The sequence below is a fragment of the Pseudophryne corroboree genome, chromosome 9 (genome assembly GCF_028390025.1).
Source record: "Pseudophryne corroboree isolate aPseCor3 chromosome 9, aPseCor3.hap2, whole genome shotgun sequence".
Lineage (NCBI taxonomy): Eukaryota > Metazoa > Chordata > Amphibia > Anura > Myobatrachidae > Pseudophryne > Pseudophryne corroboree.
Window position 1 is genome coordinate 433,099,053 of NC_086452.1, and position 26,844 is coordinate 433,125,896.

At 46.6% G+C, this 26,844-nt stretch overlaps 1 protein-coding gene across 1 annotated transcript; it reads left to right on the forward strand.

Annotated features, from left to right (window-relative positions):
* PROK2 (prokineticin 2) lies at positions 1–26,844 on the forward strand. The gene is made up of 3 exons (XM_063941038.1): positions 1–653; positions 14,706–14,831; positions 25,476–26,844. The coding sequence occupies exons 1-3, from the start codon at positions 573–575 to the stop codon at positions 25,599–25,601; spliced, it is 333 nt and encodes a 110-aa protein (XP_063797108.1). The 5' UTR covers positions 1–572; the 3' UTR covers positions 25,602–26,844.

The window sequence follows — 26,844 nt, forward strand, 5'->3', positions numbered from 1 at the left end:
AAATGATGTATGAAGGAGTCAGGACACATTTTTCCTGTTGTGCTGTATTGCAATCACACGAGTGTAGTAGCAACACCTCCGGCGTTTTCTGACTTTTATTCATATACATCAGCACTAGAGGATGAGCGCGTCCACAGAGTGTGCAGCAGTAACCTTGTGAGCGCAGCTTCTCGGAACTGTGCGAATCCAGCTGCATGCGGCCAATACAGACAGGAGGAGAGGGAGAGACGGGCTGCTGCCGGCTGGGTGGGAGTGCGTACATCGCTGCTGCCTCTCTCCCACCCCGTGTGATTGGCACTCAGTGAACCATTGTGTTTGCGCTTTATCTCGCTCCCTCTGAGTCATAGAGGTCGCTTTGAATGGCGCACCGAGCTTTATAACCGCTTAAGAACATGGAGCACCTAGGCGAACCACACACACACAGTCTCCAGCATCAGCACCGAGCGTCTACTCCTCACACTTCAGCCCTTCCACGCCGGCTCTTCTTTCCGTACCCTCACGGCCGGGCTTCGTGCTGACATCCTCCGCGGAGCTCCGCTTGGATCTATCTCTTGACTCCAGCCTTCTTTATTATGAGAAAATTGCTGTGCTTGTCTCTCCTCTTCGGCGCTTTCCTGCTTCTGGAGTCCGGGGAAGCCGCGGTCATCACTGGGGTGAGTTGTTGCCCACGACTCCGAGTCTGGCATGATGAGAGCCCCTGAGGTACAGTTCGCGCCCTTTTCCCAGACCCACGTGACCGGAGGGGAGCCTCCTCGTGCCCTTTCCCGCCCATACTATAATGTTCCCTGAGGTGATTACATTCTGCCTCCTTTTCAGAGCCAAAATGGAATCCTTGTGGGGTTTCTTGGAAAAAATATGGAATATTTTTATTTTTATATATATATATATATATATATATATATATATATATATATATATATATATATATATAAAATATATAAATGAATACTCTACAAGTTGACAGAAGTGTGCAAAGTGCACCACTGAGGCATGGTACATTGCTTTTCACTGTTTGCCATTTTCCCAAGGTTGTACATGTAGAATAATAGACAACAGGTCTCGCTTATTTTATTTTTTCCAGTCAGTCCCCGAGTGGGATATCTGTTGGTCTCAACAAGACTGAGATGTCCCTGACAACCCTGCTGGGACTTGTAGACCTACAACAGCTGCGATAGCAACTGTTTCTACTGTGGGACAGAAAAATATATATATTACCCAATATGTAAACAAGATCTAATTATATATATATATATATATATATATATATATTGTGCAGGTATCAAATGATAGTATTTAAAAATGATGTGCTTAGTTTGTAGTCATCAGGTCTGCATTTGACTTCATTGGTATCTGCAGCAGTTTAGGAATAGAAACAGAAATGTTTAATTATTTTTCAATTTATTTATTTTGTAGTATTGCCTGTATTTGTGTTTTTGGAATGTTTTTGTTGCATGTGTTTGAACTTCCTATATCATTTATAGCTATACCTCTCTTCCTTAAGTTCAATCCAAAAAATGTGAAAATGCTATTTGTTTCACTACATAATTTATAATTTGGGTATATAATTGATCCGTGACTTTCCTTGTTAGCCATGATGAGTCTATTTCAAATCTCTTGTTGATGTCTTACTCCATACACCAGTATTTTTATTTTTTTGGGTGAAGCTGTAGCTCAGGTTCCCAGAATTATTATTATTTACCATTCCAGAACATATCTAGCAGTATCTTGCTCTCTTTTTTTTCTTTTTTTTACCTTCAAAGAGGTATTGTTAAATTATCTGGTAATTACAAACAATTTTGTTTGTGAAAATGAAGTATAACTGTTTATTTCTTACCTCATTTTTATTTATACGTGAATAATATCTTAACCTAGTATTTACCACTGCTGCTAAAATACAAACCCACAGACACAGAATTAGTTCACATATCAACACTTTCTGCAGAGAATCAAGGGATTAAATGTAATTGATGAAGAAGATAGCAATTGAAGAATTAAGTTGGCACCAAAATAAAAAAAAATGGTATTATACTATATCTGATTTCCACTTGGTAACATATGTGCGTTTGATTAGGATAATATATTGAAGACAGTTTTACGAACAGTAAGCAGTGCTTGTTATTCAGTTTCTTTATTTTATAACAAATTAACATTTTTGCAATCTCTTTTCCAATATATAGTATTTTGAAATTCTAATTGATTGAATGGTCTGAGTATCATTTCATGTAAGTGTACTAAGGCAACACTATGTTAGATCATATCACTATAATTTCTTATGTCAAGTATCATTGTGTTTTTTAAAACACTCGCCAAATGGCCAAACTCTACAGAAATCACTGAGCTGTTTCATTTATAACAGACCCCATGATTTTGTTTAATTTCTAGAATATCTCCTACATTATGCAGCCTTTTTTTTTTTTATATAATTTAATATGTTTCCAAAAGTACTGATGTATTTTTTAAGCTTATCAGAAATGTACAACTTTGTTTAGTATTGCTGAAATTTGTGCTAAGATTTTACATATTATTGTAATTTCAAACCAGGAGAATGTGTGTTTTGACCCATATGGTCCTTTTGGATTCTTGCATTTCTTTTTTAGATTTAATTTTTTCAAGAACTGCTCTTTAAAAATATTTTAGTAACCAATCGTATGCCTTTTTTATTTTATTCAATTTTCTTATTACATTTATGTGTTATTTGTCATACACTTTAGGATACAGTGATGATCACTTCACAAATTGGATAAGATGTATATTGTATATTTATATCTTTTTATGCTTAGTTGTTTTCCTGAAAAATGTTTCTTGTTAACTCACAGTATACTGTAGCTCACCACTTTACAATAAGTGGACTATGAAATTACCTATAAAAAAGTAAATTATTCATGTGTTCCTTGTCTATTCATTAAAACGACTTATTGTAAAGATATATTAAATATTGTAAGTCGAACTTGGAATTTTTGTAAACTGATAAGTCACAACAAATCTATCAAAGGATCTGAATGGAACATAAATCACACATATTCCTTGTTGCAAGCCAGTATCTTTAACCAAAACACAGGAGTAACATGTAAGAGCTCAACAAATTTGCAGTCCAGGTGATATTCACGAACAGAACATTACTTGCTACTAATGTGATTTATTTTTGTATTGACAATTGTGAATGTAACCTGGCTGAAGCATTGATTCACATATCATTACTAGCTCTGCAACAGAGATGACACTGACTGTTTTGTCTGACAGTGTCATTTGTAGAAGAAAAAAAAACCATGGGTCTTTATAGTGTATTTATTCCTTTACGTTATGTTATATTGGAGAATGAGTAGTGATGCTAAATAGTCTCACATTCATGTCATTTACATTATTTCACTGGTTGACACATCATTAGCATAAAGGATGACAGTGAGACATTTCTTTATTGCTTACTGGCGTCAATAGTGCAAGTCAGAGGGACGTGTCCGAATCAGTTTCTGTAAACAATCTGTAAATGTAAACTGCTCTGTTTTCCATATATAATTTTCCCAAATAATCTCTATTAACTCTAATCATTTTGGGTGAGTGCAATAACTCTTGTACAGTTAAATCATAACCACCCCATTGTAAAGATGTTTGTGTGTGTGTGTATATCTGTACTTACAAGCACAAAGTCTACATTTTTTTATGTGCTTTATATTAACAACATGTTTGAAGCCCCTGTCTGTAAGGAGGGGTAGATGGATACACTTATGCTTCTACAGGTGCATACACACGGAACGAGAGAACAAACAATGTGGACGTTCTTGATCGAACGGAACGACCAATAGATAAGATTTTGATAATATGCGCTGGCTCCTCCCTCTATGCCCCTCCTACCAGACTCAGAATAGAAAATGTGGCCGGAGGAGCCGGTCACGTTGCTGGAAGCTCCAGAGTTTTCTGCATTTATTTTGTCTGTTTGGTATTTTCAGGCAGGACTGGATGGCACCAGCCTGCCTGCTTCGTGGGACTTGGGGAAGGGGGGGGGACGGCCGAACCTCTTAAGGGGTTAATGGTCCCGTTTTACGCTGACAGGACACTAGCTCCTGAGGGAACTATTCGCAAACCCCACCACGGCGAGCGTACATTCCCGCAGCACACCGCCACCCCTAACAGAGCCAGAAGAAAGAAGAGTGGTGAGTACTAAGCTCGCGTCCCGGTTAGCAGGTCACCGGCCATTATGGCGGCATGAGGGTACGGAGACGCACGGCTTCTACATGGGACTGCTGGGTTTCCAGCCGCAGTACACAGTGCAGACGCACAGCTTCTGAGGGGGCAAACTGAGTCTCAGTACACTATATGTGTACACAGTACCCAGACTGGCATTACAGACTTTAAATGTACTGACTCCATTTTAGGCACAAAATTACCATAGCCAGTATAAAAAAGAGTGGGAAGACCGCGCCCCATTGAAGGGGCGGGGCTTCACTATGAGCGGTTCCAGCAGCTCACCAGCGCCATTTTTCCTCTGCAGTGGACACAGATGCTGACTGACAGGGATGCGCAGCTCCTCCGGAGAGACTCCAGATTACCTCAGCGGTACCAGGGGGTCATAGCAGGGGGGGGAGCGATTATTAGTGTACTGAGTCCCTAATCTAGGTACTTAGTCTGCGACCCGGCTAAGCTTGGCATTAGCAGTAAGGGCGCCGTGTGCTGGCACCATACTATCTCTGTGTCTCCCTGGAAGGGCTCTTTGTGGGTTAATTGTGCATTTAACCTATTCGTGTGTGTGTGTGTGTGTGTGTGTGTGTGTGTGTGTGTGTGCTGTCACTGTCACAGTATGTCAGACAAAGAGTGTGTATCATGTAAGGCACAGTGTTCCTCTTCTCCAGGTGGTTCACTACTGTATACTCAGTGCAGTGTACCTTCCCAGGCTAGCGGGGCAGAGCCAGCTTGGCTGGACTCCATAAGGGGAATGATTTCCAATATGTCTACGAAATTGTCCCGCAATGAAAAATTCTTAAGACCATCGATGACTGAGTTTATGAAAAGACTCAGTACCCAAACCAGCGTCTCAGTCCCCTGCCATTTGTCCGCAAACACGTACTTTGTCCCATATCCTGCAGTCTGACTCTGATGATGAAGGGTCAGACATGGAGGAGGGGGAAGTGGACTCAGAGGTGGGGGAGGCTACTCTGTCACGGGGAATAGAGGCTCTCATAGAAGCTATTAGAGAAGTTCTACATATCCCTGATAAGATGACAGAGGAGACTGAGGAATCTTATTTTAATATAAAAAAATAAATCCTCAGCCACTTTTCCTGTGTCAAAGGAACTAAATACCCTGTTTGAAGAACCATGGGTTAATCCTGATAGGAAATTTCAAATCCCTAAAAGGTTGCTATCATCTTTTCCTTTTCCTCCTGAGGATAGGAAAAAATAGGAAAATCCAGCGATAGTGGATGCATCAGTATCCAGGCTGTCACGGAAAATTGTATTGCCTGTCCCGGGTGCAGCCTCCCTAAAAGACACGGCTGATCGTAGAATTGAGACTACACTCAAATCCTTGTATACAGCTTCTGGGGTGGCCCAGAGACCCACTATAGCATGTTGGTGGATTACTAAGGCCAACGCCAAATGGTCCGGTAACCTACTTGAGGGGTTAGATTGTTATAGGGGTAACCTACTCAGGGGGAGATTATTTTACTCTTGCAACATGTACAGGACTCTGCGAACTTTATGGTGGAAGCCATAAAGGAAGTAGGCTTACTTAATGCACGCACCACTGCTATGGCAGCGTCAGCACGCAGAGGCTTATGGCTACGCTAGTGGACTGCTGACGCGGACTCCAGGAAAGGCGTGGAAGGCCTACCCTTCATAGAAGAGGCCTTATTTGGAGGTGAACTAGACAAATGGATTTCCAAAGCTACTGCGGGTAAGTCCACGTATCTTCCTTCTGCAGCTCCCCCAGCCAGGAAGGTCTACTCAGGACATTCGGACTGCCAAGTTTAAGTGCAAAACCAGAGGTTGTTCTACAGCCACCAGAGGTGCTAGAGGTAAACCACGCAAACCAGCAACTGCCGGTTCTCAGGAACAGAGCTCAGGCTCTGACGGTGAACCGCGAGGCCTGGAAGACTGGCGGGTGGGAGCTTGACTAAAATGTTTCAGTCACATCTGGACAGGTTCGTGCCAGGACCCCTGGTCATAGATCTAATTTCCTAGGGCTGCAGACTGGAGTTTCAGGAGCTCCCACCTCACAGATTCTTCAAATCAGGCTTACCAGTCCTTACAGGACGTCATTCAAAAACTGGTACAGACTCAGGTCATTGTTCCAGTTCCACCTCATCTGCAAAACAAGGGATATTATTCCAATTTGTTTGTAGTACTGAAACCAGACGGTTCGGTAAGACCGATTTTGAACCTCAAGTCGTTGAACCCGGTACGGGTATGAGTGCTCAAATTCAGTGATCTCAGGTCTGGAGGAGGAGGAATTCCTAGTGTCTCTGGATATCAATTATGCGTACCTTCACATTCCGATCATGCCGCCTCATCAGGCTTATCTACTGTTTGCACTGCAGGACTATCACTACCAGTTCCAGGCCCTGCCATTTGGTCTCTCCACGGCAGCGAGAGTGTTCACCAAAGTGATGGCAGAGATGATGTTTCTACTCCGCAAACAGGGAGTGAACATAATTCCGTACCTGGACATCTTCTGATAAAGGCACCATCCAGGGAGCGGTTATTGGACTGTATTGGCCTCTCAACCAGACTACTCCTGGATCATGGGTGGATTCTGAACTTACCAAAATCTCACCTGGAAGCAACGCAGAGGCTTCCTTTCCTGGGAATGATACTGGACACAGAGTCTCAGAGAGTGTTCCTTCCCTTGGAGAAGGCTATGGTAATCCAGTCGATGTTTCGGGCTGTCCTGAAGCCAACCCGGATCTCGGTACATCTGTGCATTCGCCTTCTGGGGAAAATGGTGGCACTTAAGAGACGCTTCAGTATAGAAGGTTTCATGCGAGGCCCTTCCAGCTGGATCTGTTGGACAAATGTTCCGGATCGCATCTTCACATGCACCAGAGGATCTGTCTGTTGCCAAGAGCCAGAATCTCCCTTCTGTGGTGGCTACAGACTTCTCACCTCGTCAAGGGTCGGGGGTTCGGGATTCAGAATTGGATTCTGCTAACCACAGACGCAAGCCTCTGAGGTTGGGGAGCAGTCACCACGGGGGTGCAGTTTCAAGGAAGATGGTCAAGTCAAGAAGTCGTCCTTCCAATAAACATCTTGGAACTCAGGGCAATCTACAACGCCCTTCTGCAGGCCTCATCTCTACTTCGGAATCAGGCCATTCAAGTCCAGTCGGACAATGTAATGGCGGTAACGTACATAAACCGACAGGGTGGAACGAAAAGCAGAGCAGCAATGTCAGAGGTGTCAAGAATTCTCCTCTGGGTGGAAAAGTACGCTGTGGCGTTGTCGGCAGTCTTCATTCCGGGAGTAGACAACTGGGAAGCGGACTTCTTCAGCAGACACGACCTGCACCCAGGGGAGTGGAGCCTCCACCTGGAGGTGTTCCGGTGATTGACACGTCGGTGGGGATATCCACAGATCGACATGATGGCCTCTCGACTCAACAAGAAGCTCAAGCGGTATTGTTCCAGGTCGAGAGACCCACAAGCAGTGGCGGTAGACGCTCCGACAACTCCGTGGGTCTACCAATTGGTGTACGTATTTCCTCCACTTCCTCTGATCCCAAGAATTCTAAAGAGAATAAAAAGGGAAAAGGTTCAAGCAATCCACATTGCTCCGGACTGGCCTCGAAGGGCCTTTTACGCGGATCTTCTCGAGATGCTGATCGAAGATCCGTGGCCTCAATGTCTTCGCGAGGATCTTCTGTAGCAGGGCCCGTTCATCTATCAAGACTTTACCATGGCACCGTTTAACGGCATGGAAGTTGAACGACTGATTATAGCCAGGAGAGGGATTCCTGACAAGGTCATCCCGACTATGATCCAAGCCAGGATGGGGGTAACGTCTAAACATTACCACCGTATATGGAAGAAGTATGTCTCTTGGTGTGAGAGCAGACAATATTCTGCGGTGGAATTTCATCTGGGACGTCACTTGCTTTTTCTGCAGTCAGGAGTGGATGTGAACCTACGCCTAGGTCCATTAAAGTCCAGATTTCAGCTATTTACTTTCAGAAACAATTGGCTTCTCTCCCTGAGGTTCAGACATTCTTGAAAGGTGTTCTGTACATCCAGCCTCCCTTTGTTCCTCCCATGGCACCTTGGGATCTCAATTTGATGCTGCAGTTCCTCCAATCGGACTGGTTTGAGCCGTTACAGGAGGTTGATGTAAAGTACCTTATGTGGAAGACCGTCACACTGTTGGCCTTAGCTTCATGCCACATATACAATGCCCCCCACAGTGCCAGCTATACAATGCCCCCACAGTGCCAGCTATACAATGACTCCACAGTGCCAGCTATACAATGACTCCACAGTGCCAGCTATACAATGCCCCCACAGTGCCAGCTATACAATGCCCCCACAGTGCCACATATACATTGCCCCCCTGTGCCAGATATACACTGAGCCCACAGTGCCAGATATACAATGCCCCCACAGTGCCAGATATACAATGCACCCACAGTGCCACATATACATTGCCCCCTGTGCCAGATATACACTGAGCCCACAGTGCCAGATATACAATGTCCCCACAGTGCCAGATATACAATGTCCCCACAGTGCCAGATATACAATGCCCCCACAGTTCCAGCTATACAATGCCCCCACAGTGCCACATATACATTGCCCCCCTGTGCAATGTGCACTGAGCCCACAGTGCCAGATATACAATGCCCCCACAGTGCCAGATAGACATTGCCCCCATAGTGCCAGATAGACATTGCCCCCACAGTGCCAGATAGACATTACCCCCACAGTGCCAGATAAACATTGCCCCCACTGTGCCAGATATACAATGCCAACACTGTGCCAGCTATACAATGCCCCCACAGTGCCAAATATACACTGCCCCCACAGTGCCAGATATACCTTGCCAGATAGACTTTGCCCCCACAGTGCCAGATAGACATTGCCCCCACAGTGCCAGCTATACACTGCTCCCACAGTGTCAGCTATACACTGCCCCCACAGTGCCAGCTATACACTGCCCCCCACAGTGCCTGCTATACACTGCCCCCACAGTGCCAGCTATACACTGCCCCCACAGTGCCAGATATACACTGCCCCCACAGTGCCAGATATGCATTGCCCCCACAGTGCCAGATATACATTGCCCCCACAGTCCCCGATATACAATGCAGACACTGTGCCAGATATACAATGCCGACACTGTGCCAGGTATACATTCCCCCCCCCCCCCCCCCCAGTGCCAGGTATACACTGCCCATCTGTGCCAGATATATAATTCCCCGCTGTGCCAGATATACAATGCCCCCACAGTGGCAGATAAACATTGCTCCCACAGTGCCAGATACACATTGCCACACTGTGCGCTCATTGCCCCCACCCACCCCTTACCTCTGGCTGTTTCTTCTATGTGAGGGGAGGAGAGCGTAGCGCAGCACCTCTCCTGCACCTCAATTCTCTTTGATGCCCGGTCTCACTCTCCAGCAGCGGTGGCGGGGTCTATCTGAAATGAGGCGCACATTCCTTAGCCAATCTCAGGTTGCCGACCCACAGCCAATCAGGAGCCGCCCCTGCTGGCCCGCAAGCTCTCATTGCCTAGCAAACCGGTGCCTTATTCAGATTGATCCCGCCCCTGCCATTGGAGAGTGAGACCGTCCATCAAAAATAATGGAGGGCCAGGAGAGGTGCTGCGCTCTCCCTCCCTCACACACAACAAAGCCAGAGAGATGCAGTATGGTGGACGGGCCGGCGGTATGCCGTAGCGGCAGGGAATTTCTTACCGGTACGCCGTACCGCCCCCTACCACCATACTTGCAGTGCACAGAAAGACTCCTGCGCAGTGACTGACAATGCGCCATGTGCATCTTCTCACTGCAGGACAAAGACTGCAGGAGATAAATCATAATAGCCTTCACCTCTGAAAATTCCTCCATAGGCATACAACGACTAACAACATCAAAGCCAGATGTCGGTAATCTGGGACCAACCTCCACAAAGCTTTCCATTGTGGAGCTTGGTACATAACATAAGGTACCCATCTCCTATATAATAGGCCAGATCTGTGACTCTGTGCCTGGGCCTCTAACGCTGGCCGGAGTCACAGATCTGCCCTACTATATAGGTTTTGTAGCAGCTGAGCCCTTGCGCCCCCCCCCCCCCCCCCCATCAGTAATACCTGGCGGCATCAGATGCAGCTCAGCGCCGTCACACGGAGAGAGGAGCTCCAGGATGAGCTGCGCCGTGCAGCTGCCGTAGCGGGGCGCCAAGCTGCAAATGTGCGGTGGGATGGGGAGCACTGCCTGTCACCGGCCGGAGGACACCACTACGGAGAGCAGCAGCATCCGGGACAGCCAATACCAGCGCGCCTGCACGACCACCACCCTGGCCGTCAGCTAACAGCATGCCGCAGGACAGAGGGGAGGACAGACCACCAATGGCAGCTGCACAGGCCATGCCACCAATCACTCACTCTGCCTGAGTTAAAAAAGGGGCCTCCCTGTGTAACCCCGACAGGATAGATTACAATACATCCACATCCTCCCCCAACCCCCCAATTGTCCTTACATACGGGACTTATTACTCCCCCTGCCCGCACCACGTCCATCTCCCCCCACCCACGCACCCCCCCTACCCCACCCACAGCGCCCCCGCACCACCACCCTCATCCATTGCTCCCACCCACAACTCCTCCGGACCCCCTACCCCCCCACACACACACACCAGCACCTGCCCCTCCCCCACCCGTGGCACCCACACACCGGCCCCTCCCCCACCTGCAGCGCCCACGGACCCCCTTCCTCATCCACTGCACCCACCCCTCCCCCACCCTCCATACTTCCTGACCCCCTGTGCCCCCCACCCACCCGGCACACCAGCACCCACCCCTACACCACCTGCCGCACCCCTTCCCCAACCGCGGCACCTCCAGACCCCCTAAACCACCCGTGGGTAAAGTGGGGACTCTTGCCTGTTTAACATCGGGAGTCTTGCCTGCCGTAATGTCTACGATGGGGACATGTGCCTGCCGTAATGTGTTAAATGGGGACACGTGCCTCCCGTCATGTGAAAAATGGGGACACATGCCTCAAGTCGTGAAAATTGGGGACACGTCCCTGCCGTAATGTGTACAATGGGGACTCTTGCCTGCCGTACTGTGTAATATGGGGACACTTGCCTGCCGTAATGTGTAAAATGGGGACTGTTGCCTGCCGTAATGTGTACGATGGGGACACGTGCCTGCCGTAATGTGTAAAATGGGGACTCTTGCCTGCCGTAATGTGTAAAATGGAGACACTTGCCTGCCGTACTGTGTAAAATGGGGACTCTTGCCTGCCGTACTGTGTAAAATGGGGACTCTTGCCTGCCGTACTGTGTAAAATGGGGACTCTTGCCTGTTGTAATGTGTAAAATGGGGATTTAGTGTATCAAGGCCATTGCAGTGTGTGACATAATATGGTGCAGAGGGCATTACTGTGTGGGGCTTATTGTGGTGGACTTATTTTTTTTTTCCTGTGGTGCCGGTGATCTGTTGGTGCAGGGGCACAAACTGGGGTGTGAGGTCGTCTTTTCACACGAGGCCACGCCCATTTTACAGAAGGCACGCACATTTTAACAAGGCCACTCCCCTTTGCCGGGCGTGCACACACTTTTTTTTCTTTCTTTTTTATATCTTGGGGGGAGGTTGATTCTTTTTTTTTATGTCAATGGGGGGAAGCATTTTTAAGACTCCCACTGGGGGTCCAAAATGGCTACAAACAGCTCTCAGGTAATACTCCACATAATACAAATATTAAACCCCAGAAAGGCGTGCAGGGGTTAAGGGGGCGTAGCCCCTTGCGACGGTGTGAAGAGCGCCCATAGGGAGCGATGAACCACCTAGTAATAAATAATAAACAATATTATGGTACTCCTCAGTGTCACATATATTACACTGTAGCAGCATATGAGTGGGCGAATATCATGAACACACACACGTACACGGGAAGTAGTTACATTGCCGGTAGTCGGGATCCTGGCAGTCAGGATACCGACGCAGGAATCCCGACCACTGACAATTTTGGAATCCCGGCTAACGGGCTATTCCCACTCGTGGGTGTCCGCGACACCCATACAGTGGGAATAGAACCAATGGCAAGTTCAGCAAGCCACCGAGCCCACAAGGGGCTTCATTGCATTTGTTCCCCTGCCGACATTCTAGTGGCTGAGATCCCGGTGTCAGTATGCTGACCGCCGGGATCCCAGCCAACGCAGACACACAGCCAGTTACCCACATTAGATAGCAGACTTCCTCTGTATTTGCTGGGGAATATGTCACGCTGCTCTCAGTACAGAGCTAGAGAGGGAGGGGGATCAGGGGGCAGCAGCGGAGGTTATGGCTCTCTGCCAGTGGTGTAGCCCTCTCCTGTCTCTCACACACAATCATACAGTGGTATCTCTGCCCCCCCTTCCCCCTTCCTGTGATGGTTTGGTCACCATCTATAGTTACACCAGTGAGCCCTGTCTTCTGGGACCTGCCAAGCCCTAAACGGCCACTTTGGTTGCAAAGCAGTAAATACGCTACTGGACATCGACATTGTGTGTGATTCAGGTCCAATGTGTGTTTTACCAGGATTTCTCTTGGCACATATTTCCAGAATGTAATGGGAGCGTGACCTACATAGGGGGCATGTCCGCTCCACAGGGTGCACCATTTATTGAGGGGGGGACCAGGTGGGGTGCTGGGGAGGGCACCCACTTCCTACATTGCTTGATTGGAAGCGGGTACCTCCTGCTTGGCTGGCGGAGATGCCATCTTCCCAGTGACATCTGGGAAGATGTTGCATATGCACTAGAGAGCAAAGTTATGTGACACAGTGCCAGAGTCTTTGCTTTCAAAGTGTGGCGACCATCTTCCCGAAGTGGTCACTGCGAAGATAGCACCGTGCATCGGCCAGCAGCAAGTATATTCGGGAAGTGGGGAGGTAGATCCAGGTTCCTGACAGGCCCCTCCAGCAGCCCGGGACGGGGTAATTAGGGCCCTATACTCTCAATCCCACTGTCTTTATCACCAATGTAAAATTACACTTGGGATATAGACATTCATTACAAATTGTTTGTCAAACAAAGTGAGATAAAATATAGGTAGTACAGAAGGATAGTGATTGGACAAGGGATATTGCAGTTAAGGGGGTTTGGGACAGTAAATGATTTGAAAACAATACATTTTCAAGGATTTGTAGTGTGTACTGTAAATACTAGATTCACCTTAGAGGGTGAGGCAGTGCTATCTGACAAAGTGCTTCCAGAAAAATCATGAAATGCAGATTCCAGTATAATACTAAATACACTTTCTTCATTATACTATCAAAATAAATTCCCATTGGTCATGAAACTTTTATTAGGAGTGACCCTTGCGGGCTTGGTAGCGACCTGCGGTCGCCACGGGTTCTATTCCCACTCTATTGGTGTCGTGGACACTAGTGGGAATAGTCCCTGTTGGTCAGCATGCCGACCGTCGGGATTGTGAGGGGGCAGGATGTAGGCAGAGCCGGATTAAGGCTATGGGGGGCCCGGGGCACTTCAGAAATGGGGCCCCTAATAAAGAGGCAGGCACATAAATTAGATATATATATATATATGTGTGTGTGTGTGTATGTATACACACACACACACACACACACACACATATATGTGTGTGTGTGTGTGTGTGTGTGTGTGTGTGTGTGTGTGTGTGTGTGTGTGTGTGTGTGTGAATATACACACACACACATATATATATGTATATATATATATATATATATATATATGTGTGTGTGTGTGACCCAGAGCCTGCGGTCAGTGTAAATTTATGTCAGCAGACAATACAAGCAGCCTTACTTGTTAGGCTGCTGTGACACAGGCACAGGAGAGCGAGATCCTCTGCCTCCACGCTGCCAGGGACATCTTCCTTCTTCCCCTTCACTCACTGTACAGCCTGCGCGCTCAGCCAATGACTGAGCCGCAGGCTGCTGCTTCAGACACTATTGGACAGCTGAGCCGTCGCTCAGCTGCCCTGTATAAGTTCCTGCTATGCGGCACCGGCGGCTGCTGCTGTCAGTGCTGCGGGGAGCCGGGAACGCCGCAGATCGGGTAGGTAAGAAAGACCCGATCTGTGGCGGATGGCGGGGGCCCTTTTAGAAAGGGGGGCCCGGGGTACGTACCCCCCGGGCCCCCCCCTTAATCCGGCTCTGGATGTAGGGGGAGGTATTGTGCCCGCCGGTCACATAACTACATCCCCTTTACTAAAGTACACAAAGACATTTTAGAAAATGATTCCCAGTTAAAGTGATGCATTGCTAGATTGTGATATGTGGACAGGTTGTGTACCTATAAGATACTCCTAATGTGAAGGGGTTACATTTATTTTACAGCTGAAGAAATACCTTTTCACATTTTACAATAAAATCCATGTGACCTTCACAGAATGTTTTGCTGTTATCTTCTTTTAAACAACGATTATACCTTTTCTGGCATTCAAAGGGTTTTGCTTGATCGTGTTCCACTGAAATGTAATTTTCTATTCTGTATTTTTGCCTTTGTTACATTGTAATAATGCTTTCTCACTTCTTAACAGGCTTGTGAAAGGGACCAGCAATGTGGAGGAGGAATGTGCTGCGCTATCAGCCTTTGGATAAGTAGTTTACGAATTTGTACTCCTCTTGGCAATGAGGGAGATGACTGTCACCCATTAAGTCATAAAGTAAGTTGTTACTAATACTCATTGTTGTTACTAGTGCTATATTATATTCGTGGACCGAAATGTCCAACACATGTAGAATAAGGGTGCATATGAGTATCTACAGGGTGTCCCTAAAGTCTGGACACATAGGCAATAATGCATAGGCCCATAATGCATATTTCTCTGACGTCCTAAGTGGATGCTGGGACTCCGTAAGGACCATGGGGATTAGCGGCTCCGCAGGAGACTGGGCACAACTAAAGAAAGCTTTAGGACTACCTGGTGTGCACTCGCTCCTCCCACCAAGACCCTCCTCCAGACCTCAGTTAGATTCTTGTGCCCGGCTGAGCTGGATGCACACTAGGGGCTCTCCTGAGCTCCTAGAAAGAAAGTATATTTTAGGTTTTTTATTTTACAGTGAGATCTGCTGGCAACAGACTCACTGCAGCGAGGGACTAAGGGGAGAAGAAGCGAACCTACCTAGCTGGTGGTAGCTTGGGCTTCTTAGGCTACTGGACACCATTAGCTCCAGAGGGATCGACCGCATGGAACCGGCCATTGATGTTCGGTCCCGGAGCCGCGCCGCCGGCCCCCTTACAGAGCCAGAAGCAAGAAGTGTTCCGAAAAATCGGCGGCAGAAGACTTCAGTCTTCACCAAGGTAGCGCACAGCACTGCAGCTGTGCACCATTGCTCCTCATGCACACCTCACACTCCGGTCACTGATGGGTGCAGGGCGCTGGGGGGGGGGGGGGGGGGGGCGCCCTGAGCAGCAATATAAACACCTTGCCTGGCAAAATCATCACAATATATAGCCCAGAGGCTATATATGTGATAAATACCCCTGCCAGAATCCATAAAAAAGCGGGAGAAAAGTCCGCGAAAAAGGGGCGGAGCTATCTCCCTCAGCACACTGGCGCCATTTTCTCTTCACAGTGCAGCTGGAAGACAGCTCCCCAGGCTCTCCCCTGTAGTTTTCAGGCTCAAAGGGTTAAAAAGAGAGGGGGGGCACTAAATTTAGGCGCAATATTGTTTATACAAGCAGCTATTGGGGGAAAAATCACTCAGTTATAGTGTTAATCCCTGCATTATATAGCGCTCTGGTGTGTGCTGGCATACTCTCTCTCTGTCTCCCCAAAGGACTTTGTGGGGTCCTGTCCTCAGTCAGAGCATTCCCTGTGTGTGTGCTGTGTGTCGGTACGGCTGTGTCGACATGTGGGATGAGGAAGGTTACATGGAGGTGGAGCAGAGGCCGATAAATGGGATGTCGCCCCCTGTGGGGCCGACACTAGAGTGGATGGATAGGTGGAAGGTATTAACCGACAATGTCAACTCCTTACATAGAAGGCTGGATGACGTAAAACAGCTGTGGGACAGCCGGCTTCTCAGCCCGCGCCTGCCCAGGCGTCTCAAAGGCCATCAGGGGCTCAAAAAAGCGCCCGTTACCTCAGATGGCAGACACAGATGTCGATACGGAGTCTGACTCCAGTGTCGACGAGGTTGAGACATATACACAATCCACTAGGAACATCCGTTAGATGATCTCGGCAATGAAAAATGTGTTACGCATTTCTGACATGAACCCAAGTACCACATAAAAGGGGTTTTATTTTTGGGGAGAAAAAGCAGCCAGTGTTTTGTTCCCCCATCAGATGAATGAATGAAGTGTGTAAAGTAGCGTGGGTTCCCCCGATAAGAAACTGGTAATTTCTAAAAAGTTACTGATGGCGTACCCTTTCCCGCCAGAGGATAGGTCACGTTGGGAGATATCCCTTAGGGTGGATAAGGCGCTCACACGTTTGTCAAAAAAGGGGGCACTGCCGTCTTAGGATACGGCCACCTTGAAGGAGACTGCTGATAAAAAGCAGGAGGCTATCCTGAAGTCTGTATATACACACTCAGGTTATATACTGAGACCTGCAGTTGCCTCAGCATAAATAGTGCTGCTGCAGCGTGGTCTGATACCCAGTCAGATAATATTAATACTCTAAGACAGGGATAATAGTTTGCTAACATAGAGCATATTAAAGACGTCGTCTTAGATATAAAGGATGCACAGAGGGATATTTGCCGGCTGGCATCCAGAATTAATGCAATGTCCATTCTGCCAGGAGGGTATTAGAAACCCGGCAGTGGACAGGTGATGCTGCCTATAAAAGGCACATGGAGATTCTGCCTTATAAGGGTGAGGAATTGTTTGGGGATGGTCTCTGGGACCTCGTATCCACAGCAACAGCTGGGAAGAAATTTTTTTACCTCAGGTTTCCTCACAGCCTAAGAAAGCACTGTATTTTCAGGTACAGTCCTTTCGGCTTCAGAAAAGCAAGCGGGTCAAAGGCTCTTCCTTTCTGCACAGAGACAAGGGAAGAAGGAAAAAGCTGCACCAGCAGCCAGTTCCCAGGATCAAAAATCTTCCCCCGCTTCCTCTGAGTCCACCGCATGACGTTGGGGCTCCACAGGTGGAGACAGGTGCGGTAGGGGCGCGTCTCGGGAACTTCAGGGACCAGTGGGCTTGCCCACAGGTGGATCCCTAGGTTCTGCAAATAGTATCACAGGGATACAGGCTGGAGTTCGAGGCGACTCCCCCTCGCCGTTACCTCACATCAGCCTTGCCTGCTGCCCTCGGAGAAAGGTAGTACTGGCGGCAATTCACAAGCTGTACTTCCAGCAGGTGAAATCAAGGTACCCCTCCTTCAACAAGGCCGGGGTTACTATTCCAAAATGTTGTGGTACCGAAACCAGACGGTTCGGTGAGACCCATTCTAAAATTGAAAGCCTTGAACACTTATATACGAAGGTTCAAGTTCAAAATGGAATCGCTCAGGGCGATTATTGCAAGCCTGGAGAATTTCATGGTATCACTGGACATCAAGGATGCTTACCTGCATGTCCCTATTTACCCTCTTCACCAGGAGTACCTCAAAATTGTGGTACAGGATTGTCATTACCAATTCCAGACGTTGCCGTTGGTCTGTCCCCGGCACCGAGGTATTTACCAAGGTAATGGCCGAAATAATTATCCCGTACTTGGACGATCTCCTTATAAAGGCGAGGTCCAGGGAGCAGTTGTTCGGCGGAGTAGCACTATCTCGGGAAGTGCTACAACAGCACGGCTGGATTCTGAATATTCCAAAGTCGCAGCTGGTTCCTACGACGCGTCTACTGTTCCTGGGTATGGTTCTGGACACAGAACAGGATAAAAAGGGTTTCTCCCGGAGGAGAAGTCCAAGGAGTTGTCGTCTCTAGACAGAGACCTCCTAATACGTATACAGGTGTCGGTGCATCAATGCACGCGAGCCCTGGGAAGGATGGTAGCTTCTTACGAAGAAATTCCATTCGCCAGGTCCCATGCAAGGATTTTCCAGTGGGATCTGCTGGACAAGTGGTCCGGGTCGCATCTTCAGATGCATCGGCGGATAACCCTGTCTCCAAGGGCCAGGGTGTCGCTGTTGTGGTGGCTGCAGAGTGCTCATCTTCTAGGGGGCCGTAGATTCGGCATACAGGACTGGGTCCTGGTGACCATGGATGCCAGCCTTCGAGGCTGGGGGGCAGTCACACAGGGAAGAAACTTCCAAGGCTATGGAAAAGTCAGGAGACTTCCCTACACATAAATATCCTGGAACTAAGGGCCATTTACAATGCCCTAAGTCAGGCTAGACCCCTGCTTCAACACCGGCCGGTGCTGATCCAGTCAGACAACATCACGGCGGTCGCTCATGTAAACCGACAGGGCGGCACAAGAAGCAGGATGGCGATGGCAGAAGCCACAAGGATTCTCCGATGGGCGGAAAATCATGTGTTAGCACTGTCAGCAGTGTTCATTCCCGGAGTGGACAACTGAGAAGCAGACTTTCTCAGAAGACACGACCTCCACCCGGGAGAGTGGGGACTTCATCCAGAAGTTTTCCAAATGATTGTACACTGTTGGGAAAGGCCACAGGTGGACATGATGGCGTCCCGCCTCAACAAAAAGCTACAAAGATATTGCACCAGGTCAAGGGACCCTCAGGCGATAGCTGTGGACGCTCTGGTAACACCGTGGGGGTACCAGTCGGTGTTTGTGTTCCCTTCTCTGCCTCTCTTACCCAGGGTAATGAGAATAATAAGAAGGAGAGGAGTAAGAACTATACTCATTGTTCCGGGTTGGCCAAGAAGAGCTTGGTAACCAGAACGCCAAGAAATGATCTCAGAGGACCCATGGCCTCTGCCGCTCAGACAGGACCTGCTGCAGCAGGGGGCCTGTCTGTTCCAAGACGTACCGCGGCTGCGTTTGACGGCATGGCGGTTGAACGCCGGATCCTGAAGGAAAAGGGCATTCCGGAGGAAGTTATCCCTACGCTATTTAAAGCCAGGAAAGAAGTGAACGCAAACCATTATCACCGCATATGGTGGAAATATGTTGCGTGCTGTGAGGCCAGGAAGGCCCCAAAGGAGAAATTTCAGCTAGGTCGATTTCTGCACTTCCTACAGTCAGAGGTGACTATGGGCCTAAAATTGGGTTCCATGAAGGCCCAGATTTCGGCTCTATCGATTTTCTTCCAAAATAGAACTGGCTTCGCTGCCTGAAGTTCGGACTTTTGTTAAGGGAGTGCTGCATAGTCAGCCCCCGTTTGTGCCTCAAGTGGCACCGTCGGATCTCAACGTGGTGTTGGATTTCCTGAAGTCGCATTGGGTTGAGCCACTTAAATCCGTGGAGCTACAATACCTCACGTGGAAAGTGGTCATGCTGTGGGCCGTGGCGTCGGCCAGGCGTGTATCAGAATTGGCGGCTTTGTCATACAAAAGCCCTTATCTGTATTTTATATGGATAAGGCGGAATTGAGGACTCGTTCCCAATTCCTTCCTAAGGTGGTATCAGTTTTTCATGTGAACCAACCTATTGTGGTGCCTGCAGCTACTTGGGACTTGGAGGATTCCAAGTTACTGGACGTAGTCAGGGCCCTGAAAAGTATATGTTTCCAGGACGGCTGGAGTCAGGAAAACTGACTCGCTATTTATCCTGTATGCACCCAACAAGCTGGGTGCTCCTGCTTCTAAGCAGACTATTGCTCGCTGGATCTGTAGCACGATTCAACTTGCACATGCTGCGGCTGGACTGCCGCACCCTAAATCTGTAAAAGCCCATTCCACGAGGAAAGTGGGCTCTTCTTGGGCGGCTGCCCGAGGGGTCTCGGCTTTACAACTTTGCCGAGCTGTTACTTGGTCGGGTTCAAACATTTTTGCAACAGTCTACAAGTTTGATACCCTGGCTGAGGAGGACCTAGAGTTTGCTCATTCGGTGCTGCAGAGTCATCCGCACTCTCCCGCCCGTTTGGGAGCTTTGGTATAATCCCCATGGTCCTTACGGAGTCCCAGCATCCACTTAGGACGTCAGAGAAAATAAGATTTTACTCGCCGGTAAATCTATTTCTCGTAGTCCGTAGTGGATGCTGGGCGCCCATCCCAAGTGCGGATTGTCTGCAATACTTGTTTATAGTTATTGCCTAACTAAAGGGTTATTGTTGAGCCATCTGTTGAGAGGCTCAGTTATATTTCATACTGTTAGCTGGGTATAGTATCACGAGTTATACGGTGTGATTGGTGTGGCTGGTATGAGTCTTACCCGGGATTCAAAATCCTTCCTATTTGTGTCAGCTCTTCCGGGCACAGTATCCTAACTGAGGTCTGGAGGAGGGTCTTGGTGGGAGGAGCCAGTGCACACCAGGTAGTCCTAAAGCTTTCTTTAGTTGTGCCCAGTCTCCTGCGGAGCCGCTAATCCCCATGGTCCTTACGGAGTCCCAGCATCCACTACGGACTACGAGAAATAGATTTACCGGTGAGTAAAATCTTATTTTTCAAGAAATGAAATTAATGACATTTTCAAGAACATCTTATTTAATTGGAATATTAACAAATAACATCTTCAATATGATTTTCATCATTCATGATGCAAAGGTTGATGCGCTTTGCAAAATTCACGTGAACTCGATGCTATAACTCTGTGTCTAGACTTTAGGGACACCCTGTAGAGTGTCAGGGCTTTAGGAGCAAACATGCAGCTGAATTACATTATTTACCTACCATAGGGGCGTAGCATTGTGGGCCCCATAGCAATATTTTGAAGGGGCCCATATCCCAATGCTTCTAGAGAGACACCTCTCCGAATCAGTTGTTAATTTTATTTTCCATTATGGTTTCCTAGCTCATTTTCTGAACCATAGTAGTGCCTTAGTTAATGTTATGCCCCATAGTATTGCCCTATTTCAGATTATGTCACATTGTAGGGCTGCCAATACACATTATGCCACACAGTATTCCCAGTGTCCCCAATTCATATTATGCCACATTACAGTGCCCCCAGTCCATATAGTATGCCACACTGTAGTGCATCCACTTCATTTTATACCACATTACAATTGGCAGGTCCAATGGCATAACTAGATATATTGTAGGCCCCAAGGCAAAAGTTCTGAAGGGCCCCAATATATCACCCAATGGTGAAAAATGTATATAACACTTGTAACTTTAACAGGGAAGGTGGGCCCCTCTCAGCTCTGAGCCCCATAACAGCTGCACGCTGTATGTCTATGGTAGCTATGCCCTTGCCTACCATCCTTTTGTAAATCCAAAAATTTCCAGTCACATCATATGCAATAATAGGACTAACCATACACTTACATATTTTTGCATATACTAATGACCACTTATAGCAAAATGCCTTACCTCCACCATAGATTGTCTGGGAATTTGTGCTGTTTTTTTTTTTTTACCAAATTGCCCAGATATATTATTTTTGTAGTTATGAATGGTGGCAAAGACATTTTACAAATGACCATAATTGTCATAGGCGCAGTCACCTCAAATTTTCTGATCAGTTTTACCACATCCGAGGGCAGAAGAGATAAATAGTTTGCCTGATCTCATTGGCATACACATAAATATATTTCTTATGTCTTACAATTACGTGGAGCAGTGTGAAGTCATCTGAAAAGAACCCTCATTTTACAACACTGAACTTTCGGAGCTATATATGGCCTCCAAACTATAATGTGAAAACAATTTAGGGGTATATTTACTAATGGTCGATTTGAGATCAATTAAAATTGATCTTAATTAATGTTGGGCCTCCAGAACTAAAAAACAGATTGACTAACAGATGATTTTTTAAATATTTTTAAATGTTAGTAAATGCGTGTTTTAGCCCTGGGAGCCCAACCTCGATTAAGATTGATTTTAATTGCTCTGAAATTGATGGAAAGTGATTAAAATCGACCTTTAGTAAACATATCCCTTAGTATTAGGATTTTTGCTCTTTACAAAGTGCTGTATCAATAGCTGTATATCAGTAAAGGTGGAGAGGAAATTATATTCTCTTTAACATAATTATTTTGCCTGTTTATAGAATATACGTGAATTACCGTATATACTCGAGTATAAGCCGAGTTTTTCAGCACATTTTTTGTGCTGAAAAAGCACCCCTCGGCTTATACTCGAGTGATGCGCCCGGAGCCCTGTGCAGGAGCAGAGCACAGGAAGCAGCCGTGAGAGAAGGAGGAGGAGGAGAGAGGGGGACTCGGGAGCCGCAGCAGCGCACTGTAATTGGTGCATCGACCAGTGACGCTGCTGCAGCCATCCCTCTCCCTCTCCATGCTCACCGAAGTACTGCCGCGCCGCCCGCCTCCTCAGCCGCTGCGCTCTGTCCCAAGGCCGGCCACCGCTGCCCGCACCGCCTGCTGCTGCCTGCACTCGTGCCCCGTCATTGAAGGTTAGTAGAGACAGGCTGCGGGGTGGGGAGCGCGGGTGTGTCGGGGGGAGCGCGGGTGTGTCGTGGGGGGGGGGGGGTAGTTGGGGGCTGGGCATATCTGGCACTGTGAGGGCATATGGTATCTGGCACTGTGGGGGCATATGATGCACTGTGGAGGCATATCTGGCACTATGAGGGCAAATATCTGGCACCATGGGGGCATATCTAGCACTGTGGGGGCATATCTGGCACTATGAGGGCATATCTGGCACTGGGGGCATATGTAGCACTGTGGGGGCATATCTGGCACTATGAGGGCAAATATCTGGCACCATGGGGGCATATCTAGCACTGTGGGGGCATATCTGGCACTATGAGGGCATATCTGGCACTGGGGGCATATGTAGCACTGTGGGGGCATATCTGGCACTATGAGGGCATATCTGGCACTGTGGGAGCATATCTGGCACTATGAGGGCAAATATCTGGCACCATGGGGGCATATCTCTAGCACTGTGGGGGTATATCTGGCACTGGGGGGCATATCTGGCAGTATGAGGGCCGTGTCCAGCTATAGCTGCATTTACCACCCTAGGCTTATACTCGAGTCAATAAGTTTTCCCAGTTTTTTGGGGGAAAATTAGGTGCCTCGGCTTATATTCGGGTCGACTTATACTCGAGTATATACGGTATATTGAATTTCAATATCCTAATCTGAGATTGATACTCCTTGATTAATGTAATCTACCTCATAGTGTGATGGTTCTGTTAAATATCTCTTTAGGGAATCTTCTGTTGTTTCTGACCTGCTGATTTTATCACATGAAATGCACATACCTTTTGTGTTTGTATTGTTATGTTTATGTTTTGTTTTTCTCTGTGTTTATTGGAAAACAATAAGAAAAAACTTTGTTTTAAAAAAAAAAAAATGGTTGGGGAGGAAATTCCCTGGATCACTCCTGTGCTGCTGGAGGGAAGGGGAAGATATCTTTATGACTTTTGCCCATTTCAGGATACTCTGCAGAAAGGATTTCTTGGTTTCCTACAACTTAGCCAAACTCTTGAAATGTCATTCCAGATAGATAGAAGGTACAAGGTGACCAAAGCCAAGCTGTGGTCTGATTCAGAGTTGTAAACTAATGCATTAGTAGCTGCAAATTTGTATGCAGCTACTGTGTGAACTTATGCTAAAGCTGCCGCCTGGAATTGTGTTGAGGCGCCCACTTTGTAGATCCAAGCAACTGCATAAAGGTATGCAGCAGTGGGCGCAGAACCCTTCATAATTACCTCCCTATGATTGTAAAGAATGACAGCGGGAACTGGGATGCTGCCACCATATTTTCTACGTATTGGATCACAGTTGTAGGCTGAGACATGTCGGAACACGTGTTTTTGCAAATGAATCCTCACTGCGATTGCCATCGCTACGGTACCTGCGTGCGTGCGCAGTGTGACCATGACGCATGCGCAGTAGACCAATAATCTGTTAAATCCGTACATTTCTGCATTGCATACTACTCTGTATCAGGCCTTATGTTGGCTTTAGGAGAAATGTCACATATTGTTTCAATTTCCAATTCCCACTTTTGAAACCCTTTCAAAAGTAGGGAGAAGCCTCTTTATGTGGCTCATTCACTGCATTTTGGGCACTACATCCGCAATAAGTGATGGGCGTCGTGGCACTCACACCCAGCAGCGCAAGCAATTGAATAGCTCTCATCAGAGCCAGCCATAGGCATAGGCAAACTAGGCAATTGCCTAGGGCATTTGATATGCCTAGGGGCATCAGCAGCTTCTGCTGATTAAAATGATATGTGGCATGCCTATAGTCTGTGTGTAGCATTTCATATGCAGATACAGCCACAGTCTCACACAGTATATAGGCATGCTACATATCATTTTAATCAGCAGAAGCTGCTTGTGCATCCTAGCCACATAGCAATGCAAATAAGCTGCATTTTCATAAAAAAGGTGCCCGACGTTAGCATTGAGGCAAGATTTATGAGTACACATCTGTATCCAAGCAGAGGCAGAGGTCACAGTGTTAGTGGCAGTGTGAGTGCTGTGTGCATGTGAGTGGGTTGGTTGTGCAGTAGTGTTTGGAATATGTGTAAGGAGCATTATGTGTGTCATGTAAAAATGCATTAATAATGTGCAACATATGTGTAAGTAAGGGGCACTATGTGTGTCATTATGTGTATAAGAGCATTAATAATGTGCGGCATATGTGTAACAGTGTACTACTGTATGTGTATCATTATGTGTATAGGGGCAGTAATAATGTGCAGCAAATGGGTAGGGGCACTATGTGTGTCATTATGGTCTCATGTGTAAGGGGCATTACTCTGGCATTATGTGTATAAGGTGCTCTACTATGTGGCGTTGCGTATAGAAAGGGCAATACTGTGTCGTCTAATGTGACTAAAGAGCAATAGGGTGTGGTGTAATGTGAATAAAGAAAAATATGGTGTGGTGCAATGTGAACAAGGGGCTCTACTGTGAGGAGTAATGTTTATAAGGTAAAGTGATACTACTGTGGGATGTAATATGAATTATGGACACTATCGCATGATCAAATGTGAATAAAGTTGCAGTATTGTGAGGCGTAACTGGAATTGGGGTTACTATTGTGTGGCCATGCCCCTTGCCAGCAAAAACACACCCCTTTTTGGGCTGAGCACCAAATGTGCAAACTGTTCCTCTTTAAAATATAGGGGGCACAAACACCAAAATAAGGACTGCTATGGGTGAGGGGCAAGGTCAGAGGCAGAACCAGCGGTGGTGCTAGGGGGCACCAGCCAAAATCTTGCCTAGGGCATCATATTGGTTAGGGCCGGCTCTGGCTCTCATCACTTTTGACGGAGCTGCATCCATAATAGAAAAATAAATTGCCCCCAATAATTACATAAATCTAATCTTTACACCTTGTATTTTTTTTCCGTAGGTTCCATTTTTTGCCAAAAGAATGCACCACACTTGTCCATGTCTGCCGAACTTGGCCTGTATAAAGTTGGATGACAGCAGTTATAAATGTTTGCCGTACCTAAAAAGCAATAATTTTTATTTGTAGTAGATTTCAGGCATAATGAAAATAAAAATGTATTTTGAAGGATGACTTTATGCTGCCAAAAATTGTATTGTAAACTTTTTTGATGTTGAAAGCTAACAATTCACATTATAGAACAGTGTCTCCATAACTGCAGCTTTCAAGTCTTCCGAATTCTTGATTTGTTGCTACCCTGCTTAAAGGTGCAATCCTACTATCAATTGTTGTTTTTCATATATTTCTCTAGCGTACTGTTAAAGTGCACAAATTCAGTTGTTGTCTTTATCTTTCGTTTTCCTTTGCAAGCTTCTAGTAAGGATTTACAACTTGTCATTCGACTACCATGGCAACCACAGTCACATGACAAATTATATAATGAGCAGAGTGTCTTTAAAATGCCCCTCATACTAGAACAAACATTTTTAAATAAACCTACAAAATCTGATGTTAAACTCATGTTAAACCATACAAAACTTACAAAGAAAAAAAAGTTGGATTGCAGCTTTAATTAAGGGACAATTTTGTAAAAGTTATGCAGAAAGAAAATCCTCTTGTGTATGATTAGGAAAGAAAGAAAGCTTGAGCTGCATTAGACAGTATCTTTGCACAAATGACATTTATACAGCTAAAGTATTTTTTTATTATTTTAACAAAACTAATGGCTAAACCAAATTACTATCAAAGTTGTATAAGTTTTAAGATTCTGCTTTTTTTTATTTTACATCTTACAATAGAGCACACTATTTTTCCTCTTTTACTGCTTCTTTAAATGCTTAAAAAAAAAAACCAACTAGCACAACAAGCAGGCCACATAGGTTCCTGAGCAAGAAAGGGATAACTTTCCCTGGTCAGCAATGGAACAGCTTCTGCCCCAGCACTAGCAACAGTGATCTATTCCGATCCAAACAGCTCTGTGTCGTTTTATAACACAAGCTCTGATTGGATCGAGACATGGCATTGTGATACAATTACTAAAACATGTACATTTGAAAACTTTTGTAATGCGAACTTGCTGCAATCCTGGCACATCAGGGGTGATGACATGTCCAGCCCTGTTTGTTATTCCTCCACACACGATTGTAAAAGTTGCGTTTTTAGTAAATCACACCCAGACTATGGAAAGTAAAGTCGCTGTTCCACATAAAAGTAACATGAAGTAATTTGTTGTGTTACAGTAACTTTATCTCAGTGAAGTGTTAATGTAGCTTTAATGATTGATTGCAGAAGAGGATTGATTGCAGAAGAGAAATAAATTATTTTACATATA

Coding starts and splice junctions, on each gene's coding strand:
- PROK2 (XM_063941038.1), top strand. CDS start 573: ATGAGAAAATTGCTGTGCTTGTCTCTCCTCTTCGGCGCTTTCCTGCTT. Junction 654..14,705: donor AAGCCGCGGTCATCACTGGG/GTGAGTTGTTGC, acceptor ACTTCTTAACAG/GCTTGTGAAAGGGACCAGCA. Junction 14,832..25,475: donor GTCACCCATTAAGTCATAAA/GTAAGTTGTTAC, acceptor TTTTTTCCGTAG/GTTCCATTTTTTGCCAAAAG.